This window comes from Zootoca vivipara, chromosome 13, assembly GCF_963506605.1.
Source record: "Zootoca vivipara chromosome 13, rZooViv1.1, whole genome shotgun sequence".
NCBI lineage: Eukaryota > Metazoa > Chordata > Lepidosauria > Squamata > Lacertidae > Zootoca > Zootoca vivipara.
The window spans coordinates 3,189,167-3,210,423 of NC_083288.1; the positions used below are offsets into that span (position 1 = coordinate 3,189,167).

Sequence of the window (21,257 nt, forward strand, 5' to 3'; positions counted from 1 at the left end):
GAAAGGGATTCTGGGGCTCATCTAGTCAAGGCCCCTGCAAGGCAGGAATCTCAACTAGATCATACATGACAAATGGCCATCCAATCCCTGCTTAAAAACTTCCAAGGAAGGAGAGTCCACCACCTCTCTGGGAGCCTGTTCCACTATGAAACAACTCTTACTGTCAGAAAGTTTTTTCTGATGTTTAGTTGGAATCTTCTTCCTTGTATCTTGGATCCATTGGTTCGGATCCATTGGTTCCTATCCTCCAGAGCAGAAAAAAACAAGCTTCCTCCATCTTCCTTGTGACAGCCTTTGAGATATTTGAAGATGGCTATCATATCTCTTCTCAGGCTAAACACACACAATTCCCTCAACTTTTCCTCATAAAGCATGATTTCCAGTCCCTTTACCATTTTGATGGCCCACCTCTGCCATCAACATTACATCTTGTCTATATTCGTCTTAAATTGTAGTACCCAGAATGAGGCAGGATTCCAGGTGGCATCCCTTGGTTGGGACACTAGACTTCTGTTGATGCAGCCTAGAATAACTTTTGCTTTTTTGGCTTTTGCATTACAGTGTTGACTCAAGTTAAGTTTGTGGTCTACTAAGAACCCTAGATCCTTTTCACAGGTAGTACTGGCAAGCCAGATGTCCCTCCTCTTATATTTGTGCAGCTGGTTCTTCCTGCCTAAGTGTAGAAACCTTACATTTGTCCCTACTGAAATTCATTTTGTTAGCTGGGCCCAGTTCTCCAATCTGTTAAGGTCATCTTGAGTCCTGATTCTATCTTCAGCAGCATTGGCTCCCCCCCCCCCCCCCGTTTGGTGTCATCTGCAAATTTGATGAGCATTCCCATTATACCTTCATTCTAAGTCCTTTATAAATATGTTGAACAACCTTGGGCCCAGGACAGAACACTGTAGCACCTCACTTTCCCCTTTCTTCCTGGATGATAAGGAACCATTAGTGAACATTCTTTGGGTTCAGTTTTACCAACTTCTTCAGAAGAATATCATTGGGGACTTCGTCAAAAGCCTTACTGAAATCAGGATACACTATGTGCATACAACCACATTTGGAATACTGTATACAGTTCTGGTTTTCTCACCTCGGAAAGGATATTGTAGAGTTGGAAAAGGTTCAGAAAAGGATGAAGAGGATGGAGCGACTCCCCTATGAGGAAAGGTTGTGGTGTTTGCGCCTTTTTTGTTTAGAGAAAAGGCAAGTAACAGGTGATATGATAAAAGCCTATGAAATTATGCATGGCATGGAGAAAGAGGGTAGAGAAAAGTTTTTCTCCCTTTCTATTGCAGAGTTGGGAAATGTTCAGAAACGGGCATACTTTAAAGGTGACAGGCCAAAAGCCTAACGAAAGATAAAGCTTTCACCAGTCTATGGAACATAGACAGAAAGGGGGAAAGATGAACCTCCCTAGGCAAGAGGTTCTGGAGCCAAGGAGCCATGGAGAAGACTCTCCCCTTGTCCCAGTCTGAGTTGCTTCAACCACTGGTGGGAGCCGAACCGTTCCAAATAAGTTGCACGTGTAGCAATTCTTCCACAGGAAAAGGTCTCCCTGCCTTCACTTTTTTAATTAAACAGACTAGATTCATTTGATCTTGGTTTGTAAAATAGATTCTCCATTGCTAATCCAGATCTAATTAATCCTTCTTTAGCTCAGCTGATGGACATTGCTTTTCTAAACTTGAATTGCTATTTCTGGGAACTACTGTACCTTAGACCAGGGCGGTCCAATGCATGGCACGAGAGCGACCCTCAGCAACATTTAATGCCCCCTCCTGCAGCCTTTGTGCTGCCTTCCCAAAGCCAGATAAGAAAGGTGCTGGGCTTTGGAAAGGTGACATGAGGGTTCTGACAGGTCCTAGAATCCTCCAGCGCCTTCCCAAAGCTGGGAGCCTGCTATAGCTTCATGCCTCCTTCCCAAAGCCCAGCACCTCACTTAGCTTTGGGAAGGCAGCACCGGGGGGGGGGGGGAATCAAAGTTTGGCCTCCTCCTCCCCACATGGCAAGACAGTGTAGACCTGATCTGATGTTGGCTGGCTCATCACTTAACTGACAATCGGCTGTATTCATTCACATTTTTTCCTACTTACCTAAAAAAAATTAACGTTAATTGGTACAATTGTCAGGTGTCCTTTGGCTGACTACCTGTCCTGAAGGCTACTACCTGCAGAGTTTGCTTTTTACCTGAACGGCTTGTTCCTACATGTTAATCTCCCTCTGGATACACTTTGTTCAAGCAAGAGCGAAGTCCTTAGCCATGCACTTTCTCCAAAAGAACCTTAAACACCCACCTCTCTATAATTATTAAGAAGAGATGTCATTAATCTTTTACACTTATTTACAAATCGGAACTGAGGGGGAAAGTAGTCATCATAAACCTGCCGAGAGGTTTATCTGGCCCCTCCTTCCAATTAAACACCATAAAAAGCACTCCTTCTTCCAAAGGCAGGAAAGAGGTTTAGAGGTTCTCCTAGAGTTAGTAAGATCCCGTACTCAGGGCTGCACCTGCCAAATTGCTGCCCAGCTTTTCAAGAATAAACAGTTGGAGGGATAGTGCCCCCCCCCATCGGCTGGAAAGCGGGCAGCAAAATTTGAGAGGAAGAACCTGATATTGACATGGTTTATGACAGCTAGGAGTTCTCAACTGGGCATCCAAGAAAATACAAGCAAAAGTGGGAAGCCCACTTTGACTTCTAAGCTAAGGGATACTAAAAGGGATAAAAAGCACATTGCGTGCAAGGAGGCAATTTTTAGATAGCAGTTATTGGATCATGAAGAAAAGGGCATTCGTTTTGCCTTTCCTCATTTTGCTAATAGTGTTGATGTGCCATTCAGAAGGGCTTACTGAAAGAGATGGTCTCGGAACTGCAAATGAGACCATCAAGGCAACTAACCACAGTGGCGGCTTCCAGATAGTCACTTTTGATTGGCTCCATGTGCATGTACCTTTCCTTGTTACTTTCTGGGTCCTGGTGGCTTTCTCAGCTGGGATTGGTAAGTAACGGGGCTTTGGCACTCTTTGGGGTCATTTGTCTGTTTCAAATGGCATTACTACAGTATTTTAGAGACCAACTAAGTTTGTCATAGGTATGAGCTTTCGTTTGCATGCACACTTCTTCAGATACACTGAAACAGAAGTCACCAGACCCTTATGTATACCGGTAGTCAGAGGGTGGGGGTGGGGTGATGGGAATGGGTGATGGGCTGATAGGAGTGGTAAACCTGTTGATGACTGTTAACGACTGTTAACGACTGCAATTGGTCTTGGATTTTTTTTTTTTGACTGCATCAGACCAACATGGCTACCTACCTGTAACTAGTACTACAGTATTGTTACCCCAATATCTGAGCAATGAGACGTACCGTATGGTTTCCTTTCAATGAGGTCACTGGAGACTTGCAGTGTTTCTGTGATATAAGGATTATTGCACATACCGTATATATGAGTTCAGCATAAGATGGTGGTTTAATAGCATCAACTCCGACAGATATTGCTCCCCATTGGATTTCATTGGGAACTGCCAATGCCATGGCATTTGATTCTCACAGAGATCTTTTTCTGATTTAGGTGAGACTTAAATGTATGCTCTTCAGTTTGAGAATCATTTCATATGTAATCTGAGGAGTTTTATAGTGAAGGCAGTCTTTTCTGAAATGCATGTCTTTGTCCCATTTTGACAGATCCAATATTTTCTTTTCTTTCCTGTAAAGTAAGTACTGTTCTGATGTTTGCAGCTGGAGGAAAGCATTGTTTCACAGAGTACAGCATTACTGTTTTGCTTCCCGGTTCCATGCGATGAATGCCACAGGGTGTGATGGGATAAAATGGAATCATCTGACCAAACATGTACTTTGCTATACAGGTTTTTAATAGATTTGATTACTTGCTGCTGAAAATCTGGTATATGTGTTTAGTAAAGGTAAATGGGCTCCTGACCATCAGGTCCAGTCGTGTCAAACTCTGGGGTTGTGGCGCTCATCTTGCTCTATAGGCCGAGGGAGCCGGTGTTTGTCCGCAGACAGCTTCCGAGTCATGTGGCGAACCAGAGCAGCGCACGGAAATGCCATTTACCTTCCCGCCGGAGCGGTCCCTATTTATCTACTTGCACTTTGATGTGCTTTCGAACTGCTAGGTGGGCAGGAGCTGGGACCGAGCAACGGGAGCTCACCCCATTGCAGGGATTCGAACCGCTGACCTTCTGATCAGCAAGCCCTAGACTCTGTGGTTTAACCCACAGCACCACCTGGGTCCCTATGTGTTTAGTAGTTGTTGTTAAAAAGGAGGGATGTCTTGTGAACCGACTGCACAAGGTCTGTTATGTATTCAGGGATTTATGTTTGCCTGAGCTTGAGTCTGGACTAAAGATTCTGAGCCCCTGTGTTCTGATTTGCTACATGATATTCAATCACAGAACATTTCAGGATTTGGGCTACTTCCATTGGCCCTTAAACTACTCTGATTTAATTTGTTGCTTGGGAGTTTAGACAGCCAATCACATTGAGAGTGGGAGTGGCTCAGGCCTTCATAAATGTATACAAGCAGTTGCTTTGCCCCTGGTGTTCAGTTCTGTAGTTCAATAAAGGTTCTTGCTGTTATCGCTGTGTCTTGCTTCATTCCTCCTTACAGTTTATGGAAAACATATTTTCAAACAGTAGCTGTTCAGTCCTTTTGTGGACATTAAGTAATCTCATTGAGAGCACAGGACTGAAGAAATCCAATGGAAACGAACTTGTCCAGAGTTTCCATATAAGAGCTACATCAACTGACATATTTATTCTTATGCTCAATATATATTGGATATTGCATTTGTTTAAAGGTACATTTTATTTTCAAAATTGCTTGTTTTGTGCATATTCAGGCAATTCCCTGTGTTTTTCAGAGGCTGTTTTTATTCTAGTAGTATACATTTTTAGGATTTTCTTTTGGGGGGGGGAGTATAAGCTCAAGTCATTATCAGGTGTCTCTCCCCGCCGCTGCCGCCACCCGCTACCTCGTATGGGAGGAATGCCATTCCAGCACCTCCCTTTTCTCAGGTTACCAAACCAATGTGTTAAACAAATAATCCTTGAGTCTTTTAATCTGTGACAATAGTTATTTCTGAATGCATCAAATTCTTCACAGACAGATGCATATTTCCAGAGGAACTCTCCCCCGCGTCGGGGCATTCCATTTCACTGAAACATGCCATGGTAGGGGCATGTCCTCTGGTACAATGTGGAGAGAAAACCATGGGGGAGACTGCAGTCTTCTGAAAAACGCTTGTGCCAAAAAACAGTGCAAGAATTTAGGAGGTCTGTGTTGCTGAATGTTCCCTTGTGTTCTGTAATGAACATTTTCACAACAAAAAGCAAAATGTTTACCTCTTTCGTGCCCTTTTGCTGCTATTTGCAACCCAGTAAGCAAAAGGGAAATGGGGTGGTTTTATTTCAAATTAAGCCAGACTCGGGTCCATTGAAAAGAAGCGGGGTCATTTTAGAGCAGGCATCCCCAAACTGTGGCCTTCCAGATGTTTTGGCCTACAACTCCCATGATCCTTCGCTAACAGGACCAGTGGTCGGGGAAGATGGGAATTGTAGTCCAAAACACCTGGAGGACCGAAGTTTGGGGATGCCGGTTTTAGAGCTTCCTGGAAATATGCAAGGCAGTACCTCAGCTCACTTTGCGCACTAGCTTAAACCCCATTTGGGTCTTCTCCTGGTAACAGCAAAATCTCCACCAAGCCAATGTGATTCGATTTCATGATCATGTCACTGAGGACAAATTAATCTATTGCTATGTAAGGGAATTGCCGTCCATCTGATTTAGGAGAGACATTATTGCATAACCAACCCTTTTTGGTTTCATGTTAATGCCACTGTCTCTAGGCAGAGAAGGCCAAATGGGGAACAAATGGCACTGAACCTTCTGGAAGCACTATCAGCTGAGAGAATTGGCTTGTTGCCCAAATGGTGCTGGAGAGGAGGCGCCACCATCTTAATGCATATCAGAGGATCATGGCTGCCTGAATGTGTTCTGAAATATACTCGGAGTCGAGAGTGAATTTCATGCTCTTTATTCAGCTCGTAGTCATCAAGGAGAAGAAGAGAAGAATGCCCTTTCCCTAAAACCATCTGCTTATATACATTATTTACACAATGGGCTTTGCGTGATTGGCTACTTCAGGGCTACACCTGTGGGCCAATCAGTTTGTGGACTGACTTCTGCCAGCAGCCTGATTGGCTGCTCCTGCAGGCCAATCAGGTTGCGGATTCACTTCTGCCAGCCGCCTGATTGGCTGCTCCTGCAGGCCAATCAGGTTGCGGATTCACTTCCACCTGGAGTTGGATTGGGTGGCTCCTGCGGACCAATCAGACTGCTGATTCTGGATCCTATTGTTCTATGATGCAGCTCAGTACATAACATGTTCTGAGTGCAAACTCCTTTGACACCTTTTTTCTCCAGCTCATTATTGAAGCTTGTGAGACCATGTTTTGCTCGGTCTTAGTTGGGAAAAGCCAGGTTACTCAATGGAAACCAACTGAACACATCACATTAAGTGCATGGCACCACTAAAAAGGGGAACATTTAATTTCACCCTCCCTAATGTACAATACTTACACCCTCTGTTCTGACGTCACGTGCTGCACTGGCTAAGTGTAAGGGTGAAAAAAGCCCATTGGTTCCTTTCTGGCCCCTTTGAGTGACAGAACTCAACACTGACTGGTGGTAGAGGACTTCCACTTTTTCCCAAGTGTGGGGAACCTTTGGTTCTGCCTTTGAGGCTGAAATGACAATTGTCATCGGCCCCAGCAAACAAGGGCAATGGCTGGGGTGATGTAGCAGCATCTGAAGGGCCAGAGGTTCCTCCCACCTGCTTTTGCTCCTGTTGACATCTTTTTAAAAAAGTTATTTAGGCAATACAATACAATACAATACAATAACTAATCTAAACTAAAAGAAAAATTCAAAGTTCTTTCTCAAAGGTAGACATCTAAGGGACTGGGGGCTAAAGGAGGTGCCACTGATTGTAAAGGTAAAGGGACCCCTGACCATTAGGTCCAGTCGTGACCGACTCTGGGGTTATGGCGCTCATCTCGCGTTATTGGCCAAGGGAGCCGGCGTACAGCTTCCGGGTCATGTGGCCAGCATGACAAAGCCGCTTCTGGCAAACCAGAGCAGCACACGGAAATGCTGTTTACCTTCCCGCCGGAGCGGTACCTATTTATCTACTTGCACTATGACATGCTTTTGAACTGCTAGGTTGGCAGGAGCTGGGACTGAGCAACGGGAGCTCACCCTGTCACGGGGATTCGAACCGCCAACCTTCTGATCAGCAAGCCCTGGGTTCTGTGGTTTAGACCACAGTGCCACCCGTGTCCCCTTTTCCTTTCTTAAGGTAAGTTAAAGGGACCCCTGACCATTAGGTACAGTCGTGACCGACTCTGGGGTTGCGCGCTCATCTTGCATTATTGGCCGAGGGAGCCGGCGTACAGCTTCCGGGTCATGTGGCCAGCATGACAAAGCCGCTTCTGGCGAACCAGAGCAGCACATTTAAACGCCGTTTACCTTCCTGCTGTAGCGGTTCCTATTTATCTACTTGCATTTTGACATGCTTTCGAACTGCTAGGTTGGCAGGAGCTGGGACCAAGCAACGGGAGCTCACCCCGTCGCGGGGATTCGAACCGCTGACCTTCTGATCGGCAAGCCCTAGGCTCTGTGGTTTAACCCACAGCGCCACCCGGGTCCCCGTGCCACTGATTGAGGTGCACATTTTATGCATTTCAGGATCTTAGGATCTCAGTATGTCAAACAAAGTGGGTGTTCAATACTATTGGAATACATCTGCCAATCCCTGATTACATTGGGAAGATAAGAGGCTTTCCCAAGAGCTGGAGGTATTTGCTTACAAGAAGAGGGAGGCAGGAGGATTTTTTGTATAAAAAATAATAATGTAAATAATAATAGTAATATAAACTTAGCTTACAGGTAGGTAGCCGTGTTGGTCTGAGTCGAAGCAAAATAAAAAAATTCCTTCAGTAGCACCTTAAAGACCAACTTAGTTTTTATTTTGGTATGAGCTTTCGTGTGCATGCACACTTCTTCAGATACACTTGAAACAGAAGTAACCAGACCCTTATGTATATTCAGGGGGTGGGGGTGGGGGTGATGGGAATGGGTGATGGGCTGATAGGAGTGGTAAACCTGTTGATGACTGTTAATGACTGCTGATGACTGCAATTGGTCCTGCGGGGGGAAAAGCAAGGGCTGAGGCGCTAAAGAAAGCTTGATCATGCAGAAATTTTTATTACAGAAAAATTTCAGAAACAGACTGGAAAGAGAAGTTTCTGAATTGGAACTCATTAGCAAGCTTAAAACCATGGAGCCACCTGGGATGAACAAAGACATAGGATTCTTATCTCATTATGCATGATCAAGCTTTCTTTAGCGCCTCAGCCCTTGCTCCCCCCCCCCGCAGGACCAATTGCAGTCATCAGCAGTCGTTAACAGACATCAACAGGTTTACCACTCCTATCAGCCCATCACTCATTCCCACACACCCCCACCACCCTCTGTATATACATAAGGGTCTGGTTACTTCTTTTTCAAGTGTATCTGAAGACGTGTGCATGCACACGAAAGCTCATCCCAAAATAAAAACTTATTTGGTCTTTAAGGTGCTACTGAAGGAATTTTTTTTAATAAACTTACCTTGTGAAACAAGTAAGGGGAGCCAGGGACAAATAGGAGCTAACTAGATGTAAGCAAAAGAGGCAGGGATAGGATATTTCTTAATACCATGTGGCTCTAGTCATATCCGCACCATGTCTATGTCTTTCAAAGAATTCTGTGCACCAGGCTGGCTCGCACATGAGGTGGGCGGGAGGCAGCCGCCTTCAGCTGTGGTGCCAACTTCTGGTGAGATTTTTCGAGATCTCGCCACAACCCGTTCTCATTGGTTCTGCTTTGCAGGTGTGGCCAGGTACATTTCCATTTTGACTCAGGTGGCAAAACAGGACCCGCCGCCCCTGCTGGGCACTACAGTTTACTCTTCACAGAGGTACAATTCTCAGCAACCCTTAACAACTTTGCTAACCCAAAGATTGTGTGTGTCAGGGTTGCGCCAGATGAGCAGGAGTGGTGGCAAGCCCCCCTAGGTGAAGCGGCAACCATGGAAGAGTCTGGGGAAATTCATACCTGGAGAAGAATCAGATAGGGAAGAGGGAAGGCCAGAGCAAGAAGAGGAAGGAGTCGAGTCAGAATCAGGCCCTTGTGAGGAGAGGAGTTGGCAGGCCCCCTCCACTCCTCCCTTCACAGCAGTAGAGCATAGAGCTGAGAAACGTAGGGAATTGGAGGCAGCTGCAGCTCGTAAGGGGCGTGGTGAGGAGCCACCTACTTAAGGAAGGCCGGCTGTTCCCTTCACCAGCACTTGCAACTGCTGTGCTGAAGCACGTGCTTGTCTTTGCTTGCCCTGTTCCTGATTCCAGTGTTCCTGACTTTGGCTTCTCCTGACCCCCGGTACTGATACCCACTTTGGCTGGTTCCTTGCCTGGACCTGGCTCCATCTGCATCTGACTGCATCTGACTGCCGCCTTCAGCACGCCAACCTGTTGGGGCCCTAACAGTGTGATCCTTTATGTAGGGAAGCCAATTTATTTGTTCTTTTTAAGTTGTATGGAACCTTTTTTTTTATCTTTGTTTTACTGCCAGCAGATGGAGACTTCTGGAAACTCTGAGTAAAACATTCATTTATTTGCAAAGCTAAGTGTCTGTGATTTATTCTAGCCTAAGTATTTTCATGGAGAACATTTCTTTAATGGTGAGGGCAGTTGCAACATCTAACCAACTTTTAATGTGCTTGGAACAATGTGAAAGATCTCTCTTCCAAACCTCTCTCTCTAATGATTAATTATTTGTTCATAAATAGCACTGGCACCAATTACTTTTATTACAAAATCTGGCTTTCTGGCTTTATTTATTTCATTACATGCTTATAACTCACTTCCCATTAAATATCCTGAAATGGTTTTTTTTTTAAGGCAACTCTTTTGCCCAGCAACTTTAAGGCAACTCTTGTATGAAACACCTGTGTTAAAAAATAAATATAGCCTGTGCAGGCACTGGAGGCAGGGAAGAGGGGTAGGGAAGGTTATGAGCAGGCACCCCCCAAACTCCAGCCCTCCAGATGTTTTGGACTACAATTCCCATCTTTCCCGACCACTGGTCCTGTTAGCTAGGGATCATGGGAGTTGTAGGCCAAAACATCTGGAGGGCCGCAGTTTGGGGATGCCTGGTTATGAGGAACCTTTGTTTCCATGTCTTTTGCATTTCCATGCTCTGCCAAAACAGTAACTATTTTTAAAAGTCCCAGAATTCCTTAATTCCTGCTGGCATTTATTGTGTGCAGGAAGGAGAAGTTGACAAAGCTTGGAAGCTGACCGGCAGCAAAGATGACAGCATGTTTGCGATTAGCAGTTGCACGGTTGCACATGGCAAATAATGTCTGTGACAACTGTGAAACGCAAATAATAAAAAGGGTGATCTTGCTGCAAATAAAGGATCCCCCCGCAAGCACAGTTACATCTGCCCACTAGGTGGCAGCAGGTGCTGAATGTTGAAGGACAGTGAAACTGAGGAATGCAAGAAGCCTATTGCCCCTCCAGTACTTTGGCCACCTCATGAGAAGAGAAGACTCCCTGGAAAAGACCCTGATGTTGGGAAAGATGGAGGGCACTAGGAGAAGGGGACGACAGAGGACGAGATGGTTGGACAGTGTTCTCGAAGCTACGAACATGAGTCTGACTAAACTGCGGGACGCAGTGGAAGACAGGAGTGCCTGGCGTGCTCTGGTCCATGGGGTCGCGAAGAGTCGGACACGACTGAACGACTAAACAACAACGCCCCATCGGGAAAAAACCCAAACCCACATTCAGCATAGGGATGGTGGAATCTGTCAGTTTTGGCTCCTATTTTTTCTTGAAACTTAAGATCAGTTCCTCACATTTCCATACCAGTTTGAATTGAAACTTGTGTGGCTAAATTCTGTATTTTTCAAGTCAAACAAACAAGAAACAAAGGTCACCCCATATAAAAAATACACAAATCCACATTTTGGAAACCAACTGGTACAAAATAGTATACAAGAATTTGAATTCTCCATAAATCTTCAGCAGGCTAGATGGTAAACCAATGGGTGAGGGAAATGAAAAAAATAAAATAAAGTGGGATGGTGTAGGAGCCATGGATCAATCTTAATTACTTGCACACGACTGAAAATTAATCTCCAATTTTGCTAACATATAGGCTGCCGTGTTTTTCTTTATTTCTGCTCTCTGCATAGCTAGAAATTCATGTGTCGACGGATCTGCGTAATAGCAGCTGGCTTTTGTGTGTTGTTTTTTTAAAAAAAGAATCTGAGGTGTGTAACCTGATACCTGTAAAAATCTTGCAGAGATTTCTGTAGCAATCCTAACACTGGCAGAAGAGTCATCGAATTTGGGCTACTAGGATGCAGGATTTCTCACAGAATGCTCACATCCTTGGTTAAGAGGCTGAAATGGAAAAACATCATAAAACATTGAAGATTAAAAAATTAAACATTAAAAGAGCTATAACCACCTTAAATGCTGTAACTAAATATTATGATCCCGGGGAGTTGGAATGGGTGTGTATGTATGTATGTGTGTGTAGCTGTAATTGTGTTTTTATTTTGTTTTCTATGGGATGGCATTCAATTTCGTTGTACTATGTACAATGACAATAAAGTTATCCTATCCTATCCTATACAGGATTGCCTTCACACAGCTCGAAGGTCAGATAACTCCATACCCTCCAATATTTCTCCAATGAAAATAAGGGTCATCCTAAGGAAAAGTGGGCCCTTCTGGGATCAAATCAGAAGCTGGTACGGCTTCTCTAAATCAGGGACGCCCCTGGAAAATAGGGACACTAGGAGGGTCTGCAAATACTGTACGGTAGTTTAAAATATTTTCCTAAAAATGCGTCCAAGACAAGAAGCTGCCACTAAGTTTTGAGTATAAACACTCTCCAAGTGCTGCTCTAAACCATGACCTCTGGAGCGGAGTACAACATCGCACAACTATCAGGGAATAAATCTTGAGATACAAGGCTCTGGTGAGTAAGACCATTATTTGATTGGCCTCATGCTCACGTGCACAGGCATGGATCCCACACATGCTTAGGCATTCATTATTTTATTAGTTGGAGACTTATTCCGGAGTGTGAAGAGTAAGTGCCAGAGCATAGGGTTGCTTGAGCAATTCCTTGGGTCCCAGTTCCTGGCCTTTTCCCGGCTATTTCCTCATGGCATCCCCCTGGTGGACAAAGCCAGAGGCAAGAGTGTGAAGGCCATTGTACAGAAGACTCTATTCCACACACAAGCACAACTTTGTGCTAGGTGGTCTGGGGCTGGCTTTATTACAGTTCTTCATTTTTTAAAAATGGGCACATTGCTGGGGGACCGTTTTGGTGTAACAGGCCTGCTATACCTCTGTGTTTTGCAGTCCTGCACAAGCCTTACAACTTGGTAATACTGCAGAGCTGCCTGGGTGGGAAGCCGCCACGGAAAAGGCTTGGTCTTGTGTGTGCTGCCCCTGTTGAGAGGGCACACGGAGAAGGGCCGGCGTTTAGGTGGGTTCATTGACATTCATTTTCTGTATCTTTTAGATCTCCTCATGATTTATGTGGAAATTGTTGTGATTTGATTGTGTACTTTTTGATATTTTTATTGTTTATGCCTAATTTTGTGATGTTTGTAATTATGAAACTTTTTGCATAAACGCCTTGAGCATGGTTTAACTTTGGAAAGGCAGCATACAAATAAAATGGTTGATTGCAAGGTCTGGGTCTGTTCATATGGAGGAAAGCAGTTCTTGAGGTCTTGGGGTTCTGAGCTGTATAAGGCTGTACAGCAACAAACCAACATTTTGAATTGAGTCTGAATTGAATTGAGCAATTGAATTAGGATTGGTGTTATGTGCTCAGACCGTCTCTCCAGGGTGAGCAATTAAGTTCTGCACTGTATATTCCTGCGTATAAGACTACTTTTTAACCCAGGAAAATCTTTTCAAAAGTCGGGGGTCGTCTTATATGCCAGGTTGTATTTCTTATACGGTGAGTATATCCCAAACTCTATATTTTAACTGGAAAAGTTGGGGGTCGTCTTATACGCCCAGTCGTCTTATACGCCAGAATATGCGGTAGTCCCATCTCTCTATATCCAGGATGGGTATCTGTATCTATGGAATAGCATCTGAGGATTTCTGCACTCTGAAAAATCAGGTACCAGAACTGTGGAACTGTTTAGAATATCTGATCACCACGTTCTCCCGGCAGTAGTCAAGGCAGATCAAATCTTTACTCCTCACAGCCTCAGTCATGAGTCACTTTCTCTGCCCTCCTTCAGCATCAATAAAATAGAAGAGACATGGCGAGTTCCGAGTGCAGAAATTGTAAGAAACTCTTTAGAGAGGAAATATGGATGTGATCTCATCCGAAAGGTGTTATAAGTGGATCAACTTTTAGTTGGAAAGTTTTATCACTGCTATTCAAGACTATGTAATTGCTACCAATAACTATCAAAACATATATAACAAAGGTCAAATGTGCAGAGAGAGAGGCCTGAACTACATCTGATCCACGTGTATTTTTCCTCCTCGCTTTTTTTTTTATTAAGCATTTGCAGAGGCTGCAGCCTTGATAGTATGTTGGAGGGGGGCGTTGTGTAACTCTTCTGCTGTTTTTTTCTGCTTAAAACCAACTCAAACATAGGGGGCAGGGAGATTTTGAACAACAACAAAAATGGTCAGAGGGGAAAGGGTTAAGCAGCCTACTGTAGTCCTCATGTCAAGAACATAGCCTCCTCAACTGCTATGGATTAAAATCAGGAAAATGCAGATGAACAGAGTGTGACATATAGTTTGGGCCTCTAAAACAGCAGAATTTGTAATCCGGGGTTGCCAACCTATTTCAGCTTGTGGGTGCATTTGGCTATTTAACTGAGCTTCGAGAAACAATAGAGGCGAAGGGGAAAGTGGGAAAGAGTGCAATTGTCCCAACTTCCTGCTTTGACACTATGTACTTGTTATGTAAGGGACGCAGGTGGCGCTGTGGGTTAAACCACAGAGCCTAGGGCTTGCTGACCAGAAGATCAGTGGTTCAATTCCCCACGAAGGGGTGAGCTCCCGTTGCTCGGTCCCAGCTCCTGCCCACCTAGCAGTTCGAAAGCACATCAAAGTGCAAGTAGATAAATAGGGACCGCTCCGGCGGGAAGGTAAACGCCGTTTCTGTGCGCTGCTCTGGTTCACCAGAAGCAGCTTTGTCATGCTGGCCCCATGACCTGGAAGCTGTCTGCAGACAAACGCTGGCTCCCTCGGCCTATAGAGCGAGATGAGCGCCGCAACCCCAGAGTCGGACACGACTGGACCTGATGGTCAGGGGCCCCTTTATCTTTACAGCAGGAAGGTAAACGTCATTTCCGTGCACTGCTCTGGTTCGCTAGAAGCGGCTTAGTCATGCTGGCCACATGACCTGGAAGCTGTACGCTGGCTCCCTCGGCTAGTAAAGCAAGATGAGCGCCGCAACCCCAGAGTCATCCACGACTGGACCAAATGGTCAGGGGTCCCTTTCCCTTTCCCTTTCCTTGTTATGTACTAAGTACATAACAGTACTCTTCAAGAGAGAGAAAGGTAAGCCCTCTCATGACCAAGAGGGCGGTGAGCAGACATCTGGAGAAGAGCTCCGTGGAGCCACCGTAGCCCCATCTCACCAAATAAGTTTAAGTTCATACATAGATCCAAAAATTTGAAATAATCCATAGTTCTACAGCCACCCACCCACCCCAGTATTAGAAAGCAGTATTAGGAAAAAGTGCCCTTCAAAAAAAAGAGAGATCTGCTCCAGTAACATCTGTGAGCTGTTGGGATTTTTGTTTTTAAAAAGAGATACAGTTGTCAAAATGCTGTTTCTGAACCTGTTTGGTTTCTGTCAGAATTTTTTGATGATGTTTTAATTATTTTCATTGCTTTGAGGACTGTGTGATGGGAAAGTCTCCTATAAATTTAAATACAAGTAAAAGTATTTACTGATTATTATTAACTCTACGGTCAAATTTAAAGTGTCTTAACTTGTCACTGGCCTTTTTATCTTTGCTGGCTTTATGGTTCAGTACTTTGACCCTTTTCCTACATGGGAATAGTACAGGGGGCCACCATTTTAGGCACATCCAACTGGCACAAGATCGATGACCCACAGGTACTTTTGGACCTGGAAGAAGGCAGGATGGGGGCAGAATGGAGGGGGAGCTGAGGGGGGGTAACAGGGCAGGGCGCGCTTATATGCAGTCCTCCAATGTGTGCAAGAGCCAGGAATGGATCCCCTGAGTGAAATGGTTGCTGCCTGTATACAAAAAAGAAAAAGAAAAAAGTGCTGGATAATAGTAATGGAAGTAACTTTTATGGGTTTCCTGAAAAAGATTTTAGTTAGAGTGGCTAGTTTTAGGGAAGCTCCTTTCTGCATCTGTTATTTTGTACATCTTATATGCTCTCACAAAGCCTATGGCACCTCAAAAGCTTTTCTGTGGCCCATGAAGGATCCCTCTGTATTTGTTGAAAGCATCAACCTGTTGCTGTTGTTTCTAATTTGTTGTTTAATCATTTAGTTGTGCCCGACTCTTTCTGACCCCACGGACCAGAGCACACGAGGCACTCCTGTCTTCCACTGCCTTTGGTCAAACTCATGTTCGTAGCTTCAAGAACACTATCCAACCATCTCATCCTCTGTCGTCCCCTTCTCCTAGTGCCCTCCATCTTTCCCAACATCAGGGTCTTTTCCAGGGAGTCTTCTCTTCTCATGAGGTGGCCAAAGTATTGGAGCCTCAGCTTCAGGATCTGTCCTTCCAGTGAGCACTCAGGGCTGATTTCCTTCAGAATGGATAGGTTTGATCTTCTTGCAGTCCATGGGACTCTCAAGAGTCTCCTCCAGCACCATAATTCAAAAGCATCAATTCTTCGGCGATCAGCCTTCTTGATGGTCCAGCTCTCACTTCCATACATCACTACTGGGAAAACCATAGCTTTAACTATACGGACCTTTGCCGACAAAGGTTGTTTTTAATAACATTTCTTTTTAGTTTTGGCTGACCACAATGTTGTCTGGTGCTCCATTGCTGACGTGAAGTGATTCTGTTATGTTTCTGGTGAAAAACCCGCCTCTAAACTGACATCCATTTGCTTTGCTTTTACATCCATTCTCAGATTGCTTTTGGGGCTTGTGGGAGCAATTTTGTGCTGTTTGGCATGTAGAAGGTTGCTCCTCAACCAGTGCTGCCCCAAAGTGCTGCCCTTTCTGTGTGTGCAATGCATATTGATGTTTAGCTCCCTATTCCAACAATGTGGGGTGTTTCTGGACTGTCCTAAAAGTGTACAGTGGTACCTCGGTTTAAGTACACAACTGGTTCTGGAAGTCTGTACTTAACCTGAAGCGAACTTTCCCATTGAAAGTAATAGAAAGTGGATTAATCCATTCCAGACGGGTCCGCGGAGTACTTAAACTGAAAACACTCAAAGCGAAGTGTACTTAAACCGAGGTATGACTGCATTTGTATCCTTCCTGGAAGCCTGCCCTTTTTCCCGTCCACTTTTTAATATTTTTATTTTTTTGCCATGTGTATAAAGCACAAGTTAAATGTGTGTGAATTCTGGGTTTGCTGTATTACACCAGACAAATCCTGCACAGTAATCTCTGAACAGTTACACAGACAAGCATTTCCAACTTGCGCTAAATTTTCATATGAATGACTGACATTAATGTAGGAAAAAGTTCATAACCTTCCAGCCTTTAACTCAAGGAGTTTACAGAAGCATATCAGCAGATTCTGCACCTGAAATTGATGGTCTGTGTGTAAGCCAATGTTGCAAGTGGGAATTGGCAATGTGTACCCAGCTCCTACAAAACATTTTACAAGTTCTTTATTGGTTTCTGAAACCAATAAAGCTCCGTCCCTTTACCGTGCTTTGGGCTGTTCCTGCCTATGCAAAGCCAGCATTCATTTTATCTGTCTTATCACTGCAACTGCTGGCTAGGATTAAGGCTGACGCTTTTCTAAATTGGTTGCGCAGAATTTCATTAGTCTAAAATAGTATATTGGACTCAGACTGCTCACCTGAAGGTCTGTACTATTGTCTGGAACAAGGGCTGCCAACTTATTTTCGGGCAAGGTGCTCCTGTGCCTTTCTTAACTTCAAGGCAAGCAGGAATTCAAGAGCTGGACCTTTTCCTAATGTGGAGAACTTTGCTTTCCTCTTCTGCTACTGTTAGAGTGGCAGGAGCCCTGCTAGAAAAGAGGATTGCCATCTTTATTTGTAACATGATTGCGAGAGAACTTCCTTGACAGATATGGAAATAGGTGTTCCCTGCTTTGCTTATAATATAAGACTTGATCCTTGTTTGAATTCCTGCAATGAATAAATTATTATGATCCCTGAATTAGAGAGGTTATTGATTATTTTAAGAAACAAGGAATGGAGGGAACCTGGACACTTCTTCTGATTTGTGATCTTTTCCAACTATGAGCCGTTGAAGATACCGGTAACTGTCAAAAGGTCAAAATGCACACACGGCTTTCAAACAACCAGTGTTGTCAACAGTACGCTGACTCTCTTGCAGTTTCCATTAGGGAATGCCTGCCTGTCTCTGAACTCTTCTCTGTTGTGTTCTATGCAGACAAGCTGTGGTCATCTACCCAAGTAAGGATGAGGTGTTTACCAAAAGGTTAGGGGCAATTTCTTTCTTTCTTCTTTTAAAAATTCCCACAATGATCCATTGAAAGGCTTTTAATATCCCAGAAAGTATTGCCTAGGGATTTTCCCATTGGTAGAGCAGCAGCAGGGAGAAGGCACATCTGTATACAGATGGGATCATTAAGATTGCTCTATAATGTGTGGCGCTGTGGTTAAACCACTGAGCCTAGGGCTTGCTGATCAGAAGGTCGGCGGTTCGAATCCCTGCGACGGGGTGAGCTCCCGTTGCTTGGTCTCAGCTCCTGCCAACCTAGCAGTTCGAAAGCACCTCAAAGTGCAAGTAGATAAATAGGTACCGCTCCGGCGGGAAGGTAAACAGCGTTTCCGTGCGCTGCTCTGGTTCGCCAGAAGCTGGCTCCCTCGGCCTATAGAGCGAGATGAGCGCTGCAACCCCAGAGTTGGACACGACTGGACCTGATGGTCAGGGGTCCCTTTACCTTTACCTATATGGGGTCACGAAGAGTCGGACACGACTAAATGACTAAACAACAACAACAATAATGTGTGTGGGTTCTTCAAGGACAGAAACTGTTTACTATTTTGCTTTAAAAAAACCACAATAATGACAACATTTATGCACAGAGTGGGATACCCAAATAAATACATATAGGGCTGCAATTTTGGGTCACCTATAGGTTCTTAAAATCAGTTTTGGTGTTAAAATAAGCATGCGATTGGAGCAGTAGCAGTCTTCAGCCTCCTCTAGGAGGCTTCCATTTCATTCCCTGCCCTCTGCCTCTCTCCTGCCTCACACCTGCCCAAACCCATCTTTTTGCTTTCCTTTCTTCCCTCCATCCTCTGTGTAGGTGCTACTTACACAATTTATCTGATACAAACAGGCATGTTCAACCTTGGAGCTCAGCAGGCAGCATCTCGCTGCCCCTCCATATCCTGCACAATGACACTTTCACATGTTTCTGCAAAGCTTGATGGTAAAAAATCATGAGAAGGTGCCCAAATTGTTTCCCCAAATTTCACATAACTAATGTTTCTTGTAGGTGTACCCATGTGTGCCATTAATTGGTATTGCACTGCAAGAGACCTTGATTGAGGATTAAATTTAACCAGGTGCAAACACACACACACACACACACACACACACACACACACACACACACACACAGGTTATCCCTACACAGCAGTGGATTCATAAGATCTGTTCCGTGCATTATGTGGATGCGATAAAGGGCTTATCCTCTCTTCCTCTTATCCTGCTGCTTTTCCTCCCCCGTGGAAGCCACTCTTTAGCACTCAATCAGTGCAGACGGAGATTTGGGTTTTTCTAGGATTGCCATTGGTTCCAGTCTCTCTCTAAAGAGCAGGTTTTCCCTTGGAAAGGAGCATAAAGCTTCATGATGGCTTTATTGTGTAAGTGAACCTGAGCAGGGGCCATAGTCTTGTCCGCACAATGTGGTACAATCAGGGATCCCACAGACTCTTAAATTATGTAGGAATTAGCGCATTTGGGGATTAATTTACATTTTCTTGAATTTACTTTCATAAGCATCCATAATTAGAAATTGTGGTTCCTCTCTGGTTTTGCATTCTTTTCACCAGAAGCTCCAGTGGACCAGATTAGATAACAAGTGGGCTGTTAGTTGTGTCTGCAAACCTTTGATCTGCCCACTCAACTGCAATTGAATGTTCAGGGATTGAGTATTCCCCTCTGGCCCTGATCATTCAGGGGATAATGTATTTTACAGGGCAGAAGTAAACTCTCCTTTGTCCTTTGCTGAAACTCAGTTTTGCCCTGATAATTTCACATGAGACCATAAAAATTTCATTGCCTTTTACAAATGCAAACACAGGAGAACCTCGGGGGAGGACATAATTCTTTCAGGGTAGTTTCTTGCTCCTGGTCTGCAGGCTATTATAAAATTCAATACAACAAATGTGGTGATGGTTCCTGGGCACAGAATGAGATGTTGGTCTATCAGTGGCTAAATGAAAGCTCCAGGTTCAGAGGTAGAGTATCTCCAAATCCCAGTTACTGAGGGATAAACATCAGTTCTCGGCATGCCTTGCTCGTGAGCTTCCTGGAAGCATCTGATTGGTTCCTGTTGGAAACAGACATTAAACTAATCAATAGACAGGTCATTGGTATGATCTAGCAGGGCTGTTCTCATGTTCTTAGTTTTCTCAGAATTTCAGGTTACTTTAGGGCTTATGTTAAGGAATGCCTTCATCTATATGCTGAACCCTGCCATAATAATAATAATAATAATAATAATAATAATAATAATAATAATAAATAAATAATAATAATAAATAATAATTTATTATTTATACCCCACCCATCCGGCCGGTTTCCCCCAGCCACTCTGGACGGCTTCCAACAGAAATATTAAAATACACTAATTTCTTAAAGATTAAAAGCTTCCCTAAACAGGGCTGCCTTCAGATGTCCTCTAAAAGCCATATAATGAGGGTGTGGGAAAGTGCGTTTTTTATTACAGTACCATAGTCTTCCCTAGAAAGATCTGACTTTATCTATTTTGATCAAATCTTAGGAAGATAAGTAAAAATGGTTGTAGAGTTGGGAAAGGTTGAGAGAAGGGCAGCCAAAATGATCAAGGGGGTGAGACTCCCCTACAAGGAAAGGTTAAAATCGTTTTGCACCTTCTAGTTTAGAGAAAAGGCAAGTCAAAAGTGACTTGTTAGAATTTTATACAGTGGACGGAGGAAAGTCCTTCTCCCTCTCTCAAACTTGTGGAGATCTAATGGAGCTCAATATTGGACAATTCAGGATGGATAAAAGGTGGTACTTCTTCACACAGCACAAAGTTCAGCTATAGACAGTGGTGGACACCAGTGGAAGGATTTTAAAAGAGGATTCAACAAATTCAAGCAAGATAGGTCTATCAATGGTTGCTAGCCATGATGGAGACTCTTCTCTGCCTGCCTGTTTGGAGACTGTAGTTCTGAATACCAGTTGCTGGAGGCCAGGGGAGGGGAGAGGCTCTTGTGTTCAGGTCTTGCTTACTACAGGTTTTCCAACAGTCAACTGGTTGGCCACTGTGAGGACAGAATGCTGGACTAGACGAGCTCTTCTTAGGTCCTATGTGTCGGGGAGAACTCCTGAGTAAAAGTCAGTGTTCCACAAAGCTCTTCAGCTGGAAAAGAAAGCCAGCAATTCTTCACCCATTCATTAACTTGCTCTTTGGGTGTCGAAATTCGATCGGGGAACATGCTCCGCCATGGATTTCATTTAACGTCCTTTTGCTACTCAGTCTCTCCAACCTTACAGGACTGTTGAAAGCATTTAAAAGGGGTAGCCCACTCAGGACGAGGAAGGTTTAAACATGAAATGCTGTATGTGTGCATGCATGATACCAGGCCCAGCACCACTACCTGGCAAATGCCAAAGGCCTAGGAGCCCAGAGGTCTTGATTTCAGGTGACTGATTTTCCCAGGACTGAATTGGCTTAAAACCAAATATTCCCGTTTAACTAGTT

The 21,257-nt window shown here is 44.2% G+C and overlaps 1 protein-coding gene across 1 annotated transcript in view; it reads left to right on the forward strand.

The window, feature by feature from the left end:
* The first annotated feature begins 2,418 nt into the window (after positions 1-2,418).
* SLC9A3 (solute carrier family 9 member A3) overlaps positions 2,419-21,257 on the forward strand; it is a 108,226-nt gene continuing 89,387 nt past the window's right edge. The window contains exon 1 of the mRNA XM_035134704.2: positions 2,419-3,000. Within this exon, the coding sequence (XP_034990595.2) occupies positions 2,778-3,000 (223 nt within the window). The 5' untranslated portion in view covers positions 2,419-2,777. The remainder of the gene's footprint in view (positions 3,001-21,257) is intronic.